The following is a 23,292-nucleotide window of genomic DNA, read 5'->3' on the forward strand; positions in this document are numbered from 1 at the left end:
CAAAATCTCACTTGAGTAGCTTTATTCATTTACCACTGAAGGATCTTCTTCCATCACATCGGCCATCAACTTGAGGAAAGTTTAGAGGACCAGCTAACTGTCCAGCATTAATCTATTGGATTGGCACCTGTTCAAATTGCTAAAGTTGGTGTAATAAAAACTCTCTGAGTATATGATTTGTGGTTTAGAGAATATCCAACCAGTTCTTGGCGCAGTTTAAGACTTTATAAGTTTAACACCTTGAACTTTTTCCCGAAAGCTAGCTTGACGGTTAAACCTTTCCAGAAACTTGCTAGTTAATGTCTAAAAATATCAACAAAGAAGTGAACAAAAACAAGGTTTAAACCGAACAAAAAGTAGTTTAAGTTTAAAAGACGGAAAAGCCTTTCACAAATATGAATACCAAAATGTGAAAAATTAATCTAACCCTCACCTGTTCTTTGTCTTTAATTGGTGTCACCTCTTCTCCTCATTTCGACGGTTGGTGTCGTCTCTGCCGTAAAGACTCCAATACCCATGATGCATCACGGCTTTGTGTCAGTCATGTGATTTACTCATGACAGCGAGCAGGCTTCGACAACAAACATCACTTTGTTGTCTTGTGGATGTTTCTTAAGATTGAGCACATCTATTTGCGGTGTTGTGGACCTTTAAAATGTATTTTCCAAACGCGCATTGAGATATTAAAACTAGCGGCTGCTCTGTTAGGATACAGCTAATAACAATGGCGGAAGTGGAGGAGCAGGTAAGCACTGCATGCTAACGCTAGCTTGCTAATGTTGATGTTTTATACGTGTGTGCATCAAAATGAATAGAACTGTGTTATTTGATTTGATTTAGCTTCTTATTTAACAGTTTATGTCGCGTGGAAAGCGGGAATTTTCATGTGACAGTAGTAATAGAACACTGATTTGATGTCATTGTTGCCTTTTGTGATTAAAACATTAATAATCTGTGTGTGAGTTGAATTATATTCCAGTGCACCGAAGCTTTAAATGTGGAATATGTATGTTAGTATGTTTTTGTTTCTGCTAATGACTAACCATTAAAAATGTCTTAATTCAGGGAAGAAAACCAAGTGAGGAATTCACAGATGAGTCTGAGGTAAGAAACCCACAAACACCACTGTGTGCTTCTCTCTTTCTCTTGCACTAAGGCAAAAAGTGGGAGGAAGTTTATGGAATAACAAAAGAGTCAGGGAGAAAAATTACATCTGAAACTGTCATGCGGTTGCACCAGTATGGCGATTTTAAAAATGCATCGACATATTGTCGATGACAGGTGTGTGAATACTTCTGTCAAGCATGGGTGATTTTTTTTTGCTCAAATCAAGCTTGCTGCCTACTGAAAGGACTCTAATACATAGCTAACCTTTATCAACCCAGCTTGATCCCAGAAGGATCTTTGTCAGGTTTGAGAGGTGTCAAACACTCATGAATTACAGATAGCTCTCCAGATCCATCAATATCATGACTGAGTTTGGGCATGTTACAGTAGACCTGTGCTTTTGAGAATCACAAGTAGGCTAAATAAAATATAGGTTTACACATCACCCTGGCAGGAAGGAAGGAATTTGTCTTTATAGGAAGCTGAGAACAGAATGAAATATCGGGCAAAGGCTGCAGCGGACGCTTGCACCTCTCAGAAGAAAACAGTTAAGGCTGAGCTAAAGGAAAAGGGGAAAATTCTAGGCTTGTAAATAGAAGGGTTTCCAACATCCTGTTTTCTGTCTGTGGAAAGTGTTTTTAGTAGTATAGCACCCAAACACTCAAAGGGAAACAAGCAGTAGGGACTGTGAGATTGTGTCTCCTTCAAGTGGCTGCAAGCAGCTGATTATTTACTTAGAATGCTGCAGTATAATGTGGCCTGCCTGGTGTCTGGGGCCGTTGTTCCCTGGTTGATGGCAGCCTCACTGGATAGAGCCAGTGTGTGCTCTAAACTCTGCTACTCACAGAAGAAATGAACAGGAACACAATTTGTCTTGAAAGTCAGAGGCATGCTCTTCACCACCTTGGCCAGACTGGTCTGATAATGACATAATACAGTAATAAGACTGGTTGTGAGTGTTTTTGCTCAGTCTTGTTTTGATTGTTTTCGTCTAAAGGGAAAAGGTTTTGTTTTCGGTACAGTGGCTCAATCCTTTGGCAACGATGACACACGATAATACTACAGTAACAGAGTTATTGCACGTCTTCTTATTCACTTAAGCACGGAAGCAAAATAATCAGATTTACTTGACGAACTCATTTCAATCCAATTCTGTTATTCACTAGATTGACATTATTTCAATAGGATCGAGTTCAGTTTTCTAAAGGGGAACTGTTTTCTGAGATTATGTCCAATAATGGTCAGCACTGTTGCTGTATATCCCTCAAGAGTAGATCAATTTCTTCTGTTACCATTTAACTTCCTTTTGACCTGTTACTTTGTATTTGTTGGCTTTTGTTTTTTTCATTGTCTTTTATATGCATCTTTTTTTTTTTTTTTTTACTTCTGTAACCATTTAAAGGAGAATTTCGGTCGATTTAAACATGCAGCTTCATTGCTCAAGCTACCCTTGACTTGCCAGTACCGAAGACGCGAACAAATTTGGTCCAACCATTACAGAGCTCCTTGAACGGAGACTTAGCATTGAACGCTAACAGCATGGGGTCAGAACTTTACACTGTGTTTTAAGCGTCTTAACATGCGTCTTAACATCTCACACCAAAAGTTATGCAACATCAGCAGACACCTTAGCACACAGCACTGTAGCGTGTATGACTCAAACTGAATAAAAAAGTAGTTAAAACAGTGTGTTTGTGCAAGGAGCTACTTCCCTGTTTGTTGACATCGGCGTCTTCCGGTAGCTAGACCAAACTAGTCAATCCGCCGAGCGTGCACTTACTCCCTCACTGGCGGAGACGGAAACGTAATCCAGCATTTTCGTGTTTATGTTCATAATGTACATGTCCATGTTACAGCCTGTCATGAGCCATGAACCTTACAATAGCCTGTTAAGCCTGTTAAGTGCACACTCGATGGATATGCTAGTTTGGTCTAGCTACCGGAACACACGGATGTCAACAAACAGGTAAGTAGCTCCTTGCACAAACACACTATTTTAACTACTTTTTTATTCAGTTTGAGTCATACACGCTACAGTGCTGTGTGCTAAGGTGTCTGCTGATGTTGCATAACTTTTGGTGTGAGATGTGGAGCATGTTAAGACGGTTAAAACACAGTGTAAAGTTCTAACCCCATGCTGTTAGCGTTCAATGCTACATCTCCGTTCACGGAGCTCTGTAATGGCTGGACCAAATTTGTTCGCTTCTTCGGTACTGGCAAGTCAAGGGTAGCTTGAGCAATGAAGCTGCATGTTTAAATCGACCGAAGTTCTCCTTTAATTGTTTCTTTAGCTTTTTTTAATCTTCTTTTAAATCAGTTGTGGGCCCATGATCAAGCATTTGTGTTTATTTGTTTTTTGTTTGTTTTTTAATTACTCAAAATAATGACTGTTTGTCCAGCTAGGCGAAAATGATATACTAAGGAAAATGACAAAAATACTAGTAACGCACAGTGACTTGAATAAGTAACTTTAATCTGATTACTGATTTGGAAATATTAACGCGTTAGATTTCTTGTTATTGAAAAAAGTGGTCAGATTTAATTAACGCGTTACCGGCATCACTGATTGTGTAGTTTAATTGCAACATGGAGCTTGAAGACGTAAAGAAAAAATAAAAACAGAAGAAACGTCCCAAAACATCCTCAACCTTTCAGTAGCGGATTTTCCATCTCCCTTCCACATTAACCTACTGAGTTGTCCACCAAAAATCATTACCTTTAGCTAACCGGAATAGCATCAATGATATTCATGTAATGACATGCCTGTAAAGGGGTGCACAGTTTGATGCAGAGTAGCCAAGTAGTAAATTAAACATAGGTTACTGAGATGGAAATTATTGAAATGGACTGATGAGTAAATTATAAATAATTATAAGTGTTTGTTTAATGTCATGTTTGGGGCCTGCACACATTGTTCTGCCATTGGCCTGCAGACCACACCTTCAGAAACTCTCTCAGAAAGGCGTTTGAGTCAGAAAACAATTCTGAGAAGATAAAAGAAATAGACAAAGTGTCAGAGTCTGGAAAGTAAAGCTCTGTGGTAGCGACTCAACTGGCTTCAAAAAGATGATTGTGTGTAAGCTTATGAGAAAATTACCCTACTTCTCACTTGATTTATTACCTTAGTAAACAGTTTCCTTATGAAGTTATGGTCTCAATCACTGGTTTCAAGTCTTCTTCATTACTGCATAATGTTCATTTTGTAAATTATGTTCCCAATTAGAGTACAGTAGACATTGAACCAGGGTATGTTTTCGGGAGAGGCTACATTGTGATTGACAAGTCGCTACCACGGTGTGTCTTCTAGTTCTCAGCTCCACCCTTTTGTCCAAATATGGTCAATTCTGGCTCTCTGAAAACAAAATAATGACGGACATATTGCCAAACTCCAGGCTTCCAAACGCTGGTCCACAAACCAATGGCTGACTGTCACTGTGGCTCCTTTAACTTCTTTATATAGTCTATGGTATAACCTTGATGTACATTTTCTATTTGTAACTAGTGTACTCTTACTTTATGGACACAAGGAATGGTTCAGCCTGTCATATATTAACTACAAAATGGCAAATAATATGGCAACAACAAAAAAATCCAGGTCAGTAGTTTACAAAATAAGTACATGTTACAAGAGATTTGCAAACAAAATGTTCCTTTATCTTATAATTTTGGTGCGAATAATTACAAAAGATGGATGGCAAATTAAAGAAAAAAAACAACAAAGTGTGAAAAACAGCTTTAAGAAGAGCAGTGTCTAACATGTCTCTAACATGTCTAACATGTCCCAAATCTTACATAAGTGTTTATCCAGGTCGATTTCAGGTCACTGTTAATGCCAAAGCATAGGATTCAGACTACTTTCATCGAACCGTTCAGGGCAAAATCACCTGCATTTGTCGAGTTATTCTACACATTTATTCAGGGTTTTCTGGTTATTTGTCAACCATCATTCTGCACGTGTATTTGAGGCTGAAAGAAGTAGGGTCTATGTGGCAGGATTATTCATTATTTTCTAGATATTGAAGAGAGCATGTCCTTCTTTCTCATCCCAAATGTAAATTTGTGACTAATGTAGTCTTCAGTGTCTGTATGAAAGCGAGTGTTATCCTTGTTGTAGACAAAAGGCTTGGTCCAGCCTGTTATATCTTAACTGCCAACAGACATTGAATATGGCCGAAAATGGTTACAACAAAAAGACATAGTCAGTAGTTGACAAAACAAAAGGCAACTTAGAAGAGATGGGGAAAGTTTGAAAATGGGTAGTTTCTCTCTGGGGATGAAGTTTGCCTTTGTTGTTTGATACACCTTTGAAACCCGTGACAAATGCCCTCGCATCAGAAATCTCACAACCAGAATACACAGGAAATAGCCTAGATATGGCGTTGTTGAGTGGGAAAGGATTGTTTTTGAAAATAACATTTTTTCCACGCTATTGTCCCCCACCTCCAACCCAGTAGCACATAATGGCAGACAATGTTTTGAGTTGATGCACCCTCTGGGCAGCCACAGACTGTGCAGCATTGGTTATAAACTGAATTATGAGTAATATTCAGGCTGTGACTGGCCGCAAATGTTGGCTCACGCTGGAAAGTGTAACACAGTAGAATACCTTAAGTTTGCTTTATGAAATGACTAAATTCATGTTTGTCACTGGGGATGAACGGTCTCATGAAAAAAATAACTTTATGCTGTATTTCATGCAAGGTAATGGAAATTTGTCTTTGTGCATAAATCTCTTGATACACACAAGCAAGACAAATGTGTTTCTTTCAGGTGGCAGAATACATGTAAAATTGTCGATTAGTGTTTTCCTGCAGGGAGTCTTGCTCAGTGACACTGTGGCAGTGACAATTTTGGATATAAAACAGCCTCCCTAAATGTGTTGGTTATTTATTAGTTTTTGCTGCAGGTTGTTGAAAGAATTCTTCTGAAGACTACGAAGGATGTCCTCTTTATTGTCTCATTTTAAAGTGATATTATATATGTATCCTGCATATATATATATATATATATATATATATATATATATATATATATATATATATATATATATATATATATATATATATATATATATATATATATATGTATATGTATGTATATATATATATATATATATATATATATATATATATATATATATATATATATATATATATGTAGATATATATGTAGATATATATGTAGATATATATATATATGTAGATATATATGTATATATATATATATATGTAGATATATATGTAGATATATATATATATATGTAGATATGTAGATAGATAGATAGATGACCATAGAGCTGAAACAATTAGTTTTGTTAATTGGTTCATTTCATTTGACCATTTCTGTCATTTTTTTAACCTAGAATGTCACATGGTTGATGGTACCAGGTTCTCAAATGTAATGCTTAAATGCTTTTCTTTGTCGTTTATGATAGTAAAGTAAATATATCTGGGTTTTAAAATCTAGGTCAGGAATATGAGAATTTCCCCTCAGGGATTAATAAAGTCTATCTATCTGTCTATCTGTCTATCTGTCTATCTGTCTATCTATCTATCTATCTATCTATCTATCTATCTTAGCTTTATTTTCTTTAAATACTTGATGCAGACAACAGGACTTAAAGGGGAATTCTAATGTTTTTAAACCTGGACCCTGTATTTTAAATGTTTTAGTGTGTAAATGATAATGAATCATACTCACAAAAAAGTTTTGGAATCAGTCCAGTAGATTGTCTCAGCTGGCAGTAATGACACAGCTGCAGTGTTATCCTTTGGGGCAGCTCCAACTATCAAAGTTGCATCGACCAAAAGTGTTTGTTTTTGGCACTTGCACGTGTCTGACAACATCACAGAACCACTTTAGATGGAGAAATACCCTTTGTTAAATAATAAGATCCTTTTTGTAATCAGGCACAACGTCCAACACAAATCTCACTCTAAAATCTTGCGAGAGGCGAGTTGTTGCAGAGGACGACAGTGGAAATAGGAGTCAGGGTTGGCGAGAGGAGTTCGGAATTAACCTAGAAGAACTGCCAGCAAGGATGTATTTCCAAAGTTATGGCTGAATATTTAGCTAATTTAGCTGACAATCTAGACGAGGCAACAACAACTCACCTCTGGCAAGATTTCAGGGCGGGACTTCTCCCTGAACGAGACTTGTGTTTCTGGTTACCAAATAGATTGCATTATTTAACTAAAAGGTCTGTCTCAGTAGGAGTCATTTCCACAATGTTGTTAGACTCCTGGAGTAACAACCTCAGTCTGTCAGTGGCAAAAACATGCACTTATTGGGGGCACAGTCACTCAAAAGGATTGTGATGCAGCCATGGCAGCTGAGGCGATCTACTAATCCGATTTCAAAACTTTTGGTAAGTATGAATCATTTGCACAACAAAACATGTCAATGTAGTCTAAGAACACTCCCCTACAGTTTACTATGTGAAGGGTTTTTGTTCGATGACTCTCAAAGAACATTGTGAGCGATTGCGTCTGTGAGAGGTTGTAATGAATACCTTTAAAGAAAACGTTCTAGTGAGAGCTCTACTTTCTCGAACCAGGAGGAGGACAGCGAGGAGGAGCCCAAGCTAAAGTACGAGAGGCTCTCCAATGGGGTGACAGAAATCCTCCAGAAGGATGCAGCCAGCTGCATGACCGTCCATGACAAGGTAGAGGTCATAATCCACCACCCACAAGGGCATTTCAGTCTCAAGTACAGATTTCACATTTTTATGTACACATGTCCTCTTCAAAGTTGGTTTTCATCCCCTCTGTTCAATCCACAAAGGCAGCCCATTCTTTTCTCACCTTCCTCTGCTTTTCCTCTCGGGGAGGCACATCAAAAGACACCAGACGCCATTGTCCTCTCCTTTTTTTATTCCCACTCTAACATATTTTTTCGCCCCTCTCCTCTGTTTGTCGAATGTTGATATTTTTAAGGGGGCCACTCTCCCAGAGATGGTTAATCGTTGTGGCACCAGCAGCACACACGCACGCCTGAGCAGACCAAAAAGTCACGACCAGTTATGTCTCCTCACCTGATGTTTTATTAACCACAATTGATTTTCATTTATTTATCTTTACTTTGAGGAGTTGGTCCCCCCCCTTTATCTTTTATCTTTTTACCTCAAAATAGCAACTGTGCCACAGCAAGAGACATGTCTTTGCTGAAACTATAAATTTGATCTGACTGTCTTTCTTCCTGGGATTTCTGTGCTTGTGTTACCTTCTGCCATCCAGCTACCTGTGTGGTCACACCAGCCCCCACTGCCGCGGCAAACTCCCACAACCTTAAAGCCAGCGACAGCACATATTGCCTTATGTTGCCTCATATTTTAAGTGTCTGAATCGGAATTTCATTTGAACAATTCCATTCTGATAAATCCCTTTAAAAGTCGCTCCGCCTCACAAGGTTGAACCCTTTATTTATTTATTTTTGGTTATTTTATTTGGGGAGATTGCAGGGGCTCTGTCTGACATGCTCAGCTGTGCCTGTAAATATAAGCATTTCATTATAGACTGCACTGAAGCATGGTGGGCTCGCCGCACATCCACATGCTGGTCTAGAAGGGAGGGGGATTAGGAGGAGGGCATGGAGCAGGGGCTGGGGTGGAAGAACACACACTTAATCTAATGCCAAAAGCCCCCGGTTTCTATAATTTTTTTGTCCCAGTGGACTCACGTACACACACACACACGCACACACACACACACGCACACACACACACGCACGCATGCACGCAAACACACACACATACACATGCACTTTTGTTGAAGCACAAAACACAGAAACCAGTTGCTGCTCAGGAGAAATAATGGCTCTGAGCTGGGCAGGGAGGTGATTGGGTTGCATGGGGAGCATGGGAAGAAGTCAGATGTACAGTGCATTTATTATGCTTAAGCATTTTAATTTGAGAAAAAAAAATGCCATTTCACACTGTATGCTTTAATAAATAGGGCTTTTCCACCCTCTGCAATTTCACAGTTTTGCCTCCAAGCCCACCCAATCCCCACTCTGCCCATGTCGCTCCAGCTCCGCAAAGTATTTTTTTTATCCTCTTCCACAGCCTTCATCAGCACAAGATTTTTTTCCAAAATCTTGAATTTGTTTCAGGTGGCTCCTGGTTTAATTTACATTACATTTGTCCCTTTTCAGTTTCTTGCCCTTGGTACTCATTTTGGAAAGGTCTTCCTGCTGGACATCCAAGGAAATGTGACTCAGAAGTTTGAAATTGTGAGTAGATTAAAGTCCTTTCAATTATAATTATGAGACTGTATAGGGCTCCTGTTACATTGTATTAATTATAGCTTTGCTGATTAGTCACAGTGTTTTATTTCCAACATACACTTCTGCTCACCTGCGGGAATGAGTTCTGAACAATATTTTAACACTGATTCAAGTGCAGCTCCCCTAAACTTAGTGACAGTTATCACTTGTTGCCTGAAAGAAACTATGACAGTGTTTCCATGAATAATAGAGACACTGTTGAATTCTGGCTCATGAATTTATGACGTCTCAAAATGAATAAGTCAAAATTCACTGAAAAGCAGAAATAGTTTTGAAGGTCCAGTGTGTTAGCTTTAGGAGGATCTATTTGCATAAATGGAATATAACATTCATAATTATGCTTTCATTATCCATCATACAAAACTAAGAATCATTGCGTTTTCGTTGCCTTAGAATGAGTTGTTTATATCTACAGAGGGCGCTGGTCCTCTTGTGTGTTATTATGGACCCCACCAGACTCCTTCTTAGACCCGTCCTACTCCACCTATCATTGGTTGGTTCCATTGGTTGCATTCTCTACGCATTACTCAAACTGTTTACTCCAACAGTAGTTCTTGTTGTTTTTGTTTGTCTTGCGGTTACAATAGGGCGGTTAATGAGCTGTAGTCTCCCCAGTCAACACACCGACTTCTTCTGCTGCTCCTCTCAGGGTCGCTCATTCTACAGAGCTGCTCTTCGCTTGAAAAATGTCACTGGTGTTGTTGGGAAGAGTTGCCCTCTACCTAACAACACGAGGGACAGGGTGACTACCATTGCAACTGCCAAAGTGGTTGGTGTGTTTACTGGGGCAACTATGGCTCGCCATCTGCTGCATTAGCTCCACTGCTGGCTGTTTAACAAACCAACAGTGAGAAAAACACAAGAAAAATCCAATAACCCCAGACAACCACTGACCATACAATTAAGAAATAGCATGCTAGCTAGATAATTCTTGTCTCTTTTGTGGTGTGATTACACAGTAAATTCATCATTTACGAGATGGACTCGCTGACCTTCCTCTCTTCCACTTGTTTTCCAGTTGACTGTCAGGCAGTCGAAAATCTCAATCAGATTTATTCAGTTTTTTCAACAGATAAAAGACAGAGAGATCAGTAGAACTTCACCGCTTTTCTTGTCTTGTCCTGTTGAAAACATAATGGATGTTATTAGCATGGAGTACCAGGACCACCAAGCCTACAAGGATTTGGACCAGAGGCTGAGTAGGGCAGGTCTTAGATGAAGTCCAGTGGGATCCATAATAAGTCTCCTATTACATGGAGTCCGCCATGTTTTTACAGTAGCTCTGAACAGACAATCCAAACACTTGTCCTAAGGAGGGCTTTTCAGATTTTTAACGACCACTGTAAGGAAGGACGAGACAAGACTGCTAGATGTCACAAAAAGTCTCCAGACTGGACGTTTTGATATGTGCATCAAATACCCAGGTAAATTTAAATGCACTGGAGAAAGTATGAATTCATGATAAGCAAAAAACTCTTCCTCTTTCAGTCTACACAGAGGCACAGTCAACCCTTTAGGGATGGTTTTTAAGTAACATTTTCTATAATTTATGCCATTTTGGTTGATCCTTTTAGTGTCATGAAAGCATCAGCGGTGAACTGACACCCTCTAACCTTCACAGTTTTAATGCCAGTCTCTATGCATCGACACGTATGCAACCATTACACCTCAAATTATTTTTTTTTGCCTTTTCGCTTTTTCTGGCATTTCACTTAGTGGGGTAAAATGTCAGCAGGCAACATTTGGTCGGCCAAAAAGATATTGGGCCGTGTCTAAAAAAAGATGCCTCGATATTGTGTCTCTGCAGAGTTCAGTGAAGATCAACCAGATCAGTCTGGATGAAAGTGGAGAGCATGTGGGCATCTGCTCCGAGGATGGGAAGGTGAGATATCTCTGCTCATCAGCACTGGTTACTGATGGCCTGCACCGAAAAAATAAAAATAAATCACCAATCAGTGTTTTTCATCTTACATAATTCATCTTCTGATTCATATAAAACTCATCTTATCAACTTTATACTAATGATGTGGAACTTGAACTGTTTGGTCGTGAATTTTTAGACGGCAGTTCTCCCCCACAGTTGGAGCATTAACCTGAAGTTTTATCGTCCCCATATCTACACATAAACCCATATTTATTTCATGATGCAGGAATTTATAAAAAGCTTGTACCAGTTTTGAAGAGTAGGGGTAAAGGCTTGCACTCGGATCCGTCGAGCTGTCAGTCAGCCATCATCCGTCTATGGATACCCCTCTCCATGTTCTCCACCTTGCTGTTATCTTGTCTCTTCTCATCATTACCACCATCCTTCATGGATTTCGCAGTCAAGATATGCTCTCTGATATCAACCCTCCCCCCCGCTTCCAGCACTCTGGTGGCAAAAAACAAGATCTTGTCGCGCAAAAAGTGGAGCAGACAATTAAAATCAATGCTGCAGCGATTGTTTGCCCTCAACCAATTCAGTTGACTGTTAATCCTTTGAAAATCTAACTTAATCCTTAATCGCTGGTGCGGTTCCAAAAAGGAGATTGCATCAGAGTTTTATATTATTCCCCTACTTTAAAAAATGGCTTCTTTTTGGGCCTCAGATGAAGAGAAACTGGGTGTCGTGAACTCTAATGGTACATTAGGGTTTGCTGTAGCCAACTGAGGACTCCTGTTTCTAAACCCTGCAGGGTTCAGAGAATCAACTTGTCCACTAATTGGTGACCCAGCGGAGACGTAGAGAGCCAATCAAAGTCTTTTCTCACCACAATTCCCCCCGCTGGCCTCGGATAGTTGCAGAGGCAGCAATTAAAGGAGAAATTTTGAGTTATTCACCTCTTGCTTGTCGTTCCTGATGTCTGGTCTCTGTTCCAGGTTCAAGTGTTTGGCCTCTATACAAGAGAGGGCTTCCATGAAAACTTTGACTGTCCCATCAAAGTAAGTTGATGTCAAATCTTTTGAAAGCTTAAAGAGTTTGCCAAACAATGTAAATCCAATTAGTGTCAGCTCACCCTCAATGGAAAGTCAGGTCAAGTTTGGTAGTCCATATTACATTTCAGGTCAAATATCGTTGCAGTTTTCTCCTACACAACTGAAGTAGCTGGGGATCTGTTTTAAAATGTAAAACTAAAAATATTAAATATCTCCCTACAGCTCACCTGGCATAATACAGCAGAATCCCAGAGATCCCACATTGATTTGAAAAGATGTTATTTTACACTGTTAACGTAGTTGTATTTTAAGGTTTTAAAACAAGTCCCCATCTACTTCAGTTGTTTAGGAGAATGCTGCATGCTGTTTTGCTGTGAAGCTCCAGAAATGTTTTGTGCACTACCAAACTTCACTGGACTTTCCATCAGAATGAGGCTGAGGGAATAGTGACCAAATTCTAATTTATGGGTGAACTGTTCCTTTAGTTGTCTGAGCATCTATCTGTAGCTATTGCATCACGAAAAAACTAAATTTGAGTCCCTATGTAGTCTAATCTGACTGTCTGATTTTTTTTGCAGGTAGTTGCGGTGCACCCTCAGTTCACCAGATCAAACTACAAACAGTTTGTCACCGGGGGCAACAAGGTAGGTTTGAGTTGGGTTTTTTGGTAATTTTTTTTTTACTTCTGAAGTCCTTATGTACAGTTTCTATAAATTTCCTGCCGCAATAATTCATCCTGATCGCGTCCGGGTGAAACCTAATCCTGCGAATCTGCTCACTTTGGCCGGCTGAAGGTAACGCACAGGCCTTTGTCTGGTGTGAAAGGCTCTTTACTTTCCTGTCTCTTCGCTGGAGTGCTCTCAGGAGAGCTGCCCATTTTCACAAAGTGCTGTTCGCTCAACAGTGTTTGAAAGGCAATGCTTCACAAGCACGGCAAGTAGATGTCATTATCAAGAGGGTACATATTCTTTGGATTTCCGGGCATACACAGTGATCCCTTTCCTGGGAAGTATGTCACTGCGGAAGGTGAAAAGTTAGACATTAGATTTGTCTTTTTGTGTTTTTAGAAGTCAAACCAGCCACCTATTACCACACGCCAATTACTGTACACAACTATAAACTGCCCGGAAGCAGCGTTGTTGCAAAACCATCCATAAATAAAGTATACTGACATTTATACAACGGGGTGAGGAAAAACAACTTTTTTATGAAACCCCATTGTTAGTGTTACTTTGCCATTTTCTTTCAATTGCCGCTGATTCCTCTCAGTTCCAAGTTGTGAAGGCCTCCACAATGTGCCTGTGATGAAAATCAATAAGCCTCAACGGGAGCCACATCCTGTCAAAGGAAATTCAATTTTGTCTCCACAGTTCTTTTGTCATATCATCTCTTTGTTGAGCAAACTGTTTATTAACATAGCCCAACTGCTGAATTAAAGAGCCTATACAACCTTCTCTCGGCATCCTTGGTAATATTATTCACTTTTTTGGGTGCTTTTTTTTGTATCAGTTTGTATAGTAAGGACAGCAACAATGCAGGGAATGTGAATGACAGGCTTTGTCCTCTGCACCGTGTACAATACAAGGCCTGAACATTAAACTGTGATTTAGAAAAACAGTTCAGTGGCTGCCGCGATGCCACATCGCATTCTGGCTAGAAATCTCACACTGAAACACTCTCACTGAGCCTCCACACCTCTGTGAGAAGACGGGACAGTGAATATACATTAAAACATTTATTTGAATACTTGAGGTATGATTGATAGTGGGAAATTTCGATTATCAGTTATTTATCAGTAACGGTACATTTCTAGCCAGTAATGGAGCGGAGAATACGAAGCTACGTTGCTTTGATTGACTTAACAAGAGCAGCACTGACAAACTCTGATAGAGTTGGGTGCTGTTGCAAAGATCCAAACATGGCGTTGTCGGCAGGGACTTTTTTTTTTTTTACAGTTTCAAAAGAAAAAAATGTGATTGAAATTTACCAGAAATCTTCAGGGAGGAAGGGAAAACTTACTGACTTGCTTACCACATCTCGGCTTTTCTTAGCCTCATGTGTGCAAATAGTACAAGTCATCAACTTCTTTTTGGAATACGAAAATGTGAAATTATTAGTCGTCTTATTGGTATTGGCAATGAAAGAGCAGGTGATTATCGGCTATCTCAACGGGCTGAAAAAAATCCATATCATACATCCCTAAATTACTTGTTTAAGAGCGCCAACAATTATTCAATTGAAAGATGATTAGTTGCCAAGTATTTTGGTAATTGATTTATCGTTTTATGCAAAAGTGTCAAACATTTGTTGGTTCCAGCTTCCTAGATGTGATTTGTTGCTTTTCCTTGTCACTTATGACAATAGAAATAAATAGTCTTTGGGTTTTGAAACAATTCCAGTGTGCCACTTTGGATATTTTCCTAAATGTTTTGACCATGTATAGACTTAATCTATAGATTAATTATGAAAAAAATCAACAAATGAATCTATAATAGAAAAAAATCATTAGTTGCAGCCCCAACTTGTTTCTATACATTGCACCGCCCACAGTGACTGCAGTAAATGGTGTGTAGTCATTATGATTAGAGTAAGAAGGATGAATTAAATCAAGCTTGTGATGCATCAAGTTTTCAACCCTCTTTATGGATTTCACACCATCTCCTACTTTCAAAATACGTCGACCATGTTAAACTGTAAAATTACTTCTCTCACCACTGAATGTGGAGCTAATGCGACGCTTTCTCACTCAGATGGAGTCTAATGAACAATCTGTCTTCATTGTCTTTGATCCTAAATGCTCTGAAGTGGAATTAAAGTCTTCATATGAGGACTAAAATCAAGTTTTACCTCATCATCTGCAGCGTGAAGCTAAAGTTCCACTCAGTTTCAGTCAAATCTGTAAGGCTGTTTCACCCTTTTGTCAGACGCAGCCCTTTACTGGCTGCTCCTGTGTGATGCGCTGTTCATCTACTGCCCTCTGTTGGCCGGGCTGCACAGCTGCACTCCTGAGCTGATGTTCATTTCAGATAAATATGTTCCTGTTTTCTTTGCCAAAGCTTCTTCTGTATGAAAGAAACTGGTTGAACCGCTGGAAGACGTCTGTTCTCCATGAAGGTGAGGGCTCAATCACTAACATCCAGTGGAGAGCTAATCTCATCGCCTGGTCCAACAATGTGGTGAGTGATCAGTCTGAGACCCCAATTAGAGAGTACGGTATTAAACGTGACTGTGCTAAAGTTGTGTCTCTTTCACAGGGAGTCAAAATCTACGATATCGGCACAAAACAGCGGATCACAAACGTGCTGCGTGACAATGTCAGTCTGAGGCCGGACATGTACCCCTGCAGCCTGTGTTGGAAAGACAACGCCACTCTGATTGTTGGCTGGGGGAAGTCCATCAAGGTTTGCTGCAGCACTATTTAAATTCATCAGTCATTACAGACACTATTACAGCTTTTCAGACTCTCTGTTCTTATCTCTTCTCAGATTTGTGTTGTGAAAGAGCGAAATCCCACTGAAATGAGAGATCTGCCCAGCCGTTATGTGGAAATAGGTATAAAACACACTGCACAACCTGCTAAAGCTCTTACGAATTTGTATTTCATAATGTTTCATTTGTAAGTCATAATATGTCATTTCACACAACAAAGTAGAAAGTGTTATTTCAGAGATACATTGCACCTGTTTTTAGACAGTTTTCACTTATTCAGCAGATTTGTTTTGTTATTAAATGCTAGAAAATACTTGTATTCTTATTTCTTTTAATGGCATTATGCTAAACTACATAATAATAAACTTTTTTTTTTTTTAAAGCGTTACAAAAAGTGTTCTTTAACATAAGAGCAAGAGTAAAAACAAGCACTATAAAAAACAGTTTACAACAGAAAGGCATAAACAAGCATCCACAGTTGTAACATGAAATACAAAAAAAAGCAAGAACAGCCTTCGATTAGACAGGTTTAGAAAAACTGAAAACGAGTGGGAGCCAGACTTACTGAAATCAAGGTAAGTTATGTGATAAAAGTGAGATGAATCAGGAAGGATCACCGTCACTTTATCTGCACACTGTGATAAATGTAAACAGTAAATAAGTAGCTGTGACGTTGCAGTTAATAAGATATATTTGTAATAACTTTGAGCCTCTGTTGTTCTGTTTCCGTTCCAGTGTCTGCATTTGAGACCGAGTTCTTCATCAGCGGTCTGGCGCCACTCGCAGATCAGCTGGTCACCCTGTACTTTGTGAAGGAGAACTCTGAGCACATGGTAATGATGACTTTGTTAACGTGTACATTAAATGTACAAATATGCCCATTAGTGGCATAATAGGTCTCCCGGAGATATTCCAAAACACTTGCTCACACCTTATTTTGCTTGATTATATTCTGCAACTATAGATCATTAACTAAGAGTTTCCCTCAGTAACCTCCTAATTATTGCTTGTTGATAATAAGTGAGGAAGTTGAAGCACATGAATTATGGTCTTAATGTGCTTTGTTCGGTATGGGCTAAACACCTTTAACTAGTGGATTAGGTATGAACAAGACCTCACTTTAATATGAGGAGCATATTCTGTAGAAGAAACACTTTCTTTGGACACTTATACTACGCTGAGCTATCTGCAACGACATTTCATTCTGATTGCAAATTGAAATTTGAATGACAAATAAAGAAATTTAAGTCGTAGTTTTGTGTTTGTAACATAAGAGTAGACCATATTTATGAAGCGTTATTAAGAGAGAAAAGTATGATCAGCTTGTCCTTCATGCAAAACAGTTTCTGTAAGATAGGAGGTTAGTGAAGGAAATCTCTTAATAAATGGCAAAGTAGTTGTAGAATATTGTCATACAGAATAAGTTATTAATAAGAGCTTTATTATGACTAATAACAAGCCAATACGCTACTAATATGCACGCTAATAAGCAACAAGTTAATGGTCAATTTGGACCCTAACATAAAGCTTTTATTCACTGTGTGTATGTTTGTGTGTTTGCAGGACGAGGAGTTTCGTGCGCGGCCCCGTCTTGACATCATCCAGACACTCCCCGAGAGCTGCGAGGAGATCTCTTCGGACGCGCTGACTGTGCGCAACTTCCAAGACAACGAGTGCAGAGACTACCGGCTCGGTAGGACTATAAAAAACAGCCCGGGGAGAAATGTCACGCAGCCTTTTACTGAGCTCTGATTTCATTATGCATCGACTTATCAAATGTCAGCTGTAATGCACCGTACGCAGAGGCATAAATGTATTTTCATTAACAGAGCATTCTGAGGGCGAGTCGCTCTTCTACATCATCAGTCCCAAAGATATCGTCGTGGCCAAGGAGCGAGACCAAGACGACCACATCGATTGGCTGCTTGAGAAGAAGAAATATGAGGTTTGTCTTGAGTTTTATGAGCGTGGTAAAAGGTTACAGTTATGTCGTTTTAACTGTGTGTCCTGGTACTGTGACAGGAGGCCCTGATGGCTGCGGAGATCAGCTTCAAAAACATCAAGAGACATGACGTACAGAAAATTGGGATGGCTTACATCAATCACTTAGTGGAGAAAGGAGACTACGACAGTGCTGCGAGGTACGTTTGACAAGAACAAATTAATCCATTTGATAAGTCAGGCAGTGTTTGTGTTGATATACTGTATGATGCAATCATGTCCTGTCAGTTGCTAACAAAGTCAACAAGCAGGATCTTCACGTTTCATCCGAACGATTCAAGTACTTCCTCTTAATTCAGGAAGTGTCAAAAGGTTCTCGGAAAAAACATGGACCTGTGGGAAAATGAAGTGTACAGGTTCAAGACCATCGGACAGTTGAAGGTAGGTCAGAGGCTCTCGTTCAGAGGTTTTTTCTCTTTTTTCAGTATCAGTCTCTTATCAGTATTGTTCCACCTCTCTGTGATTTCAGGCCATCAGTCAGTATTTGCCCAGGGGAGATCTGCGCCTCAGACCGGCCATCTATGAAATGATCTTGCATGAGTTTCTCAAAACTGATTACGAGGTACTTTGTCCTACACCAGTATCCTTGGCATCCTGTGACAAAATCCGATGTTGGCTAATGGTTTGTCCCACTTGTGCTGTCCATGAAGGGTTTCGCCACACTGATCCGTGAATGGCCCGGAGAGCTTTACAACAACATGGCGATTGTTCAAGCAGTCAGCGACCACCTGAAGAGGGACCCAACCAACAGAACTTTGCTCACCACGCTGGCTGAACTGTGAGTGATCTTGACACAGGAGTCACCTAAAGGTCCAGTGTGTAGGATTTAGGGTATAATCACTTTAAACTAAGAATAGTTGTGTTTTATAACATTAGAAGTAGCCTAGAGGGAGCAGGAACTCTCCCACTCAGTTGGCCTTGTTGAGTCAACAACTACACACTGGACCTTTAACCAACTGTATTCATATTGAGGAAAACAAAATTTCCTAGGTTTTGATATCTCAACTATATGTCTACATCTCGTTGTAAGCATTTGTGCAGAATATTTTTTTTAACTCCAGCACCCAGACTGGAGTTTTAAATCAAGTTCTGTGTATCTGACCAGCTGTTGAGCAAAACTTTTTATCTTGTGCAAAATGTGCTACTTCTGTCGAGTGACACACATCAAAAGTGTCGAGTGCCCGACCATGATCAGGCTTAATGCTTGTAATGATTCGAAAATTACTGCTGACAGGAACAAAACGTTCACATAATCAACTTTATTAATGTAACTTGTTGGTGTTTGGTGAAGGTACACGTACGACCAGCGGTACGACAAAGCCTTAGAGATCTACCTGAAACTGAGGCACAAAGATGTTTACCAGCTGATCCACAAACACAACCTGTTCGCCTCCATAGAGGACAAGATCGTTCTCCTCATGGACTTTGACAAAGAGGTAAAAGCAAAGACTTCTTCCTGTCATGTTTACATTTTATATATATATATATATATATATATATATATATATATATATATATATATATATATATATATATATATATATATATATATATATATATATATATATATATATATATTATATATATATGTATGTATATATATGTATATATAATATATATATATATATATATTAATATTAGATATATAGTATGTATATATATGTATGTAATATATGTATGTATATGTATGTATATCTAGTATATATATATATATCTATATATATATATATATATATATATATATAATATATATATATATATATATATAATTTATATATATATATATATGTATATATATATATATTATATATATATGTATATATATATATATATATATATATGTATATATATATATATATATATATATATATATGTATATATATATATATATGTGTGTATATGTATATGTATATATATATGTGTGTATATGTATATATATATGTGTGTATATGTATATATATATGTGTATGTATATGTATATGTATATATATATGTGTGTATATGTATATGTATATATATATGTGTGTTATTACAAGTTACTATATTTTGCATTGTACATTGTACAAATAAACATTCATACAAACAAAAAAAACCAAAAGAGTGTTTGCAGCAGAGAACCAGGGGGGCTCACAATGTGGCTGATGCTCTTTTACTTGAATGTTCTTTATGGGTTGATTTAAAGTCGGTCCAGCCCTTCCAGTATCTATCAAACATGTCTGAAATTCTCACAGCCGACGTTAGTCTCTCTATTACGAAACATCATGCATCACAATAACACATTAATGACTGACCTTTTTATTAAGTATGTTAAAGAAACCCCACAGAATGTCTTCTGTTAGAGATGGAAACACAAGGTTTGCTGGGGAAACTTTTACAACATATGACTAAATCCCAACCTTTGAATCCACATGTTTATTCAAAAACATATATGGGAAATACAGAATGATTATGGATACCTATGATCCTTTGTGATGTATGACCTTAAAAATGAGGACGGAGAGAAAAACTTGCGTTGTAGCTCCATAATTTGACCCATTTAAAAAAGTTAATCATAAGATCTGTGATCAATCAGAATACTGTATGTCTTCAGCAGCAGTGTTACTGTGTCTGAATCTTTTTTCTGTTTGGGTAATAAATTCTTTAAATTTGCGTTGACAGAAAGCTGTTGACATGCTCCTGGACAATGAAGACAAGATATCGGTGAGTGTACCTGGCTTCTCTCAGCTTTTCATTAAGACCTCTGATCTGCTGCCTGCTGATCCTGTTTCTCATCTCTGTGCTCACAGACGGACAGGGTGGTGGAAGAACTAGCAGACAGGCCCGAGCTTCTGCATGTGGTGAGTTTAGATGACTCATAAATTTAATCACATTGATTCTCAAAAATTGAGTTCAGAACTGATTTGACTCCTCTCCGTTCCCCCCCACAGTATCTCCATAAGCTGTTCAAGCGGGACCACCACAAAGGCCAAAAATACCACGAGAGACAGATCGGCCTGTACGCCGAATACGACCGACCAAATCTCCTACCTTTCCTCAGAGATAGCACGCACTGCCCGCTCGAAAAGGTATGATTCTTACCTGTCGTCCTGCTACAGAGTTTCCAGAGGCTACACAACATGACTTATGTCGTCTCCTCTTTGTCTCTCAGGCTCTGGAGGTGTGTCAGCAGAGGAACTTTGTAGAAGAGACAGTCTTTTTGCTCAGTGAGTGTTAGTTAAGGTCCATTTTCTATTTTTTAAGCGTGTTTATAAATTATAAAGGCAAACTAATCCTGCTAATGTTGTTCCCAGGCAGGATGGGGAACTGCAGAAGAGCTCTGCAGATGATCATGGAGGAGCTGGAGGACGTGGACAAGGCCATAGAGTTTGCCAAAGAGCAGGACGATGCAGAGCTGTGGGAGGATCTCATCTCGTACTCTATCGACAAACCACGTATGATGCAGCCTCCTGTTGATTTGTTATTCTAATCTTCTTCTGCCTGTATGATTCAGTCTTCCTTTGCCATTTTCTCACATTCATCATATCCTTTGTTTCTATCTGTCTCTTATCACCTCCTCAGCATTCATCACTGGCCTCCTTAATAACATCGGTACTCATGTGGATCCCATCCTGCTCATCCATCGCATTAAAGAGGGCATGGAGATCCCAAACCTCAGAGATTCACTAGTAAAAATCCTCCAGGACTACAATCTACAGGTGAGACATGTTGATTGTAGATTACCTTTTTTTTTTTTTACTTGAAATCTTTATGAAGAAAAATCAGTTTACAGTTGAGTGGATAACAGCGCAGCTCTGACCGAATAACCAGAAGGTGGAAATAACTTTAGGTGGTTGTTGTCAAGCATTTTTTTTCAGACAATCACTTTCTGTGTTTCGCCATGTTACAACAACAGAATTCAAGATATTTAGAGATGGAAAGACTCGCTTTCTCTGCGAGAATTCAATCACGTTGTCACTGCAGTCAAATGCCACTCAGACAAGCTGCTGCATTGAGTTGAATCAGCTATTCGACTGCTTAATAAAGCAGTACATGTGAGTGCCCTAACATATATTGCACTAAACTCCGATCGCACTGCTCAAATAAGAATAAAGATTTATTTCAAAACCACATTTTAGCATACTGTATACCTGTAAAACAACTGTTTTGATCAGACAGCTGCCATTTTGTGCCACTGCATACCCTGTTTTTTTTGCCTCAAATATTTCCAGAATCATATTTTTCATGTACTGTTTAGCCATAACATGAGAACGATTGTGAACCAGGCGTTATGTTGAAACGAAGAGGAATGACAGGAAGCACCTACTAACAAGCAAGCGGGCATTCTGGCTCCCAAAACAAAGAAAAGGGAAGCTCAAGTGGCAGTGCACACAGAGGCTGTGTGATGTCATTCTCTGTTCAGGATGCCATTACCTTTGCAAGAAGATGTTTGCTGCTATCCTAATGTTCAAAATACATATATAACCACTAAAATATTCCGATTTTTGTGTTTTTGATCCTAAGATTCTTCTGAGGGAAGGATGTAAGAAGATCCTGGTGGCCGACTCCCTCTCTCTGCTCCAGAAGATGCACCGGACACAGATGAGAGGAGTCAGGGTCGATGGTGGGTGAACTTTAATTTCTTGGCGTTCATGAAGCAGAAACAGTGGAGATGAAGTCATTTTCAGCTGTACTCATACTGTACTCATGTGCCGGTTTCCCTTTCAGAGGAGAACATTTGTGAATCGTGTCATGCTACGATATTACCTTCAGGTGGGTTTTCTACATAGTTGTATCAGAGTCTTTTAATGTGTCGTTGCATTTGAAAGCTATTCATTCGTCACACCTGTTTTTCAGACATGGCCAAACCCTTCAATGTGGTGGTGTTTCACTGCAGACACATGTTTCACAAGGAGTGTTTACCATCCTCAGGAACAGTAAGTCACTTCCTTATAGCCAAGTCACCCTTTGGTGTTGAGCTGTGAATCACATCTTTCTCTGGGCTTTATTCTGTTTTAACTTGAGATTCCTTTACCTTTCCCCTCTGTCCTGTCTCAGATTCCTGGGGTGCAGTTTTGTAACATCTGCAGTGCGAAGAGGCGCGGGCCAGGAGGTGGAATCCTTGAGATGAAGAAGTAACACGTATTTATGCACTATTGATGCTTTTAACCTCCCCTCTGCTTTCCCTTTACTGTCAGTGCATTGATCAATAAATATCACTTCCCCCTCAGTGAGCTGTACACCGGCAAAAATGCAAAACACTTATATTGGATTGTCTCCATATATTTACATCTAACAAATGTAAAGTGCTCTACTCGTTCTGCTTGCCACTAATGCGATTTGGTGATGAAATGTCTGTAAAAATAAAATCACATAAAAACTGCTCGTGGTTTGTGTCTGATAATTATGCACGTCTTCTCTTGATGTCAATCAATTAAAAATGTACAAGAAGAATTGATTTAAAAGTCTGCACAGAGCTTGTGGTGGAAAATGACTCAAATGTGTGTATGAAATAAAGATTAAAAAACCTCTCAGTTTGGCAAGATCTGCTTTTTGGACACTGGATCTGACTGGATTTTG

The 23,292-nt window shown here is 39.0% G+C and overlaps 2 protein-coding genes across 5 annotated transcripts in view; one reads left to right on the forward strand and one right to left on the reverse strand.

Annotated features, from left to right (window-relative positions):
• The window catches only part of pou6f2 (POU class 6 homeobox 2), an 81,918-nt gene extending 81,388 nt beyond the window's left edge, over positions 1–530 (reverse strand). For 3 of the 4 annotated variants that reach the window (XM_030398652.1, XM_030398655.1, XM_030398651.1), the window contains exon 1: positions 434–530. The gene's annotated coding sequence lies outside the window, so the exon portion shown is untranslated. The remainder of the gene's footprint in view (positions 1–433) is intronic. The other variant, XM_030398653.1, reaches the window with a different exon arrangement.
• vps41 (VPS41 subunit of HOPS complex) lies at positions 529–23,095 on the forward strand. The gene is made up of 28 exons (XM_030398650.1): positions 529–745; positions 1,066–1,104; positions 7,664–7,771; positions 9,259–9,336; positions 11,198–11,272; positions 12,250–12,312; positions 12,885–12,950; positions 15,363–15,482; positions 15,561–15,707; positions 15,792–15,858; positions 16,471–16,568; positions 17,299–17,428; positions 17,565–17,680; positions 17,758–17,876; positions 18,036–18,117; positions 18,206–18,298; positions 18,387–18,514; positions 19,028–19,172; positions 20,395–20,436; positions 20,523–20,573; positions 20,664–20,801; positions 20,885–20,939; positions 21,027–21,167; positions 21,295–21,431; positions 22,237–22,336; positions 22,441–22,485; positions 22,570–22,649; positions 22,771–23,095. Exons 1-28 carry the CDS (start codon positions 725–727, stop codon positions 22,849–22,851), a joined length of 2,565 nt encoding a protein of 854 aa, XP_030254510.1. The 5' UTR covers positions 529–724; the 3' UTR covers positions 22,852–23,095.
• Positions 23,096–23,292: the final 197 nt, after the last annotated feature.

Source organism: Sparus aurata, chromosome 19, assembly GCF_900880675.1.
Source record: "Sparus aurata chromosome 19, fSpaAur1.1, whole genome shotgun sequence".
Taxonomy (NCBI): domain Eukaryota; kingdom Metazoa; phylum Chordata; class Actinopteri; order Spariformes; family Sparidae; genus Sparus; species Sparus aurata.

Coding starts and splice junctions, on each gene's coding strand:
- vps41 (XM_030398650.1), top strand. CDS start 725: ATGGCGGAAGTGGAGGAGCAG. Junction 746..1,065: donor TGGCGGAAGTGGAGGAGCAG/GTAAGCACTGCA, acceptor GTCTTAATTCAG/GGAAGAAAACCAAGTGAGGA. Junction 22,486..22,569: donor TGCTACGATATTACCTTCAG/GTGGGTTTTCTA, acceptor CCTGTTTTTCAG/ACATGGCCAAACCCTTCAAT.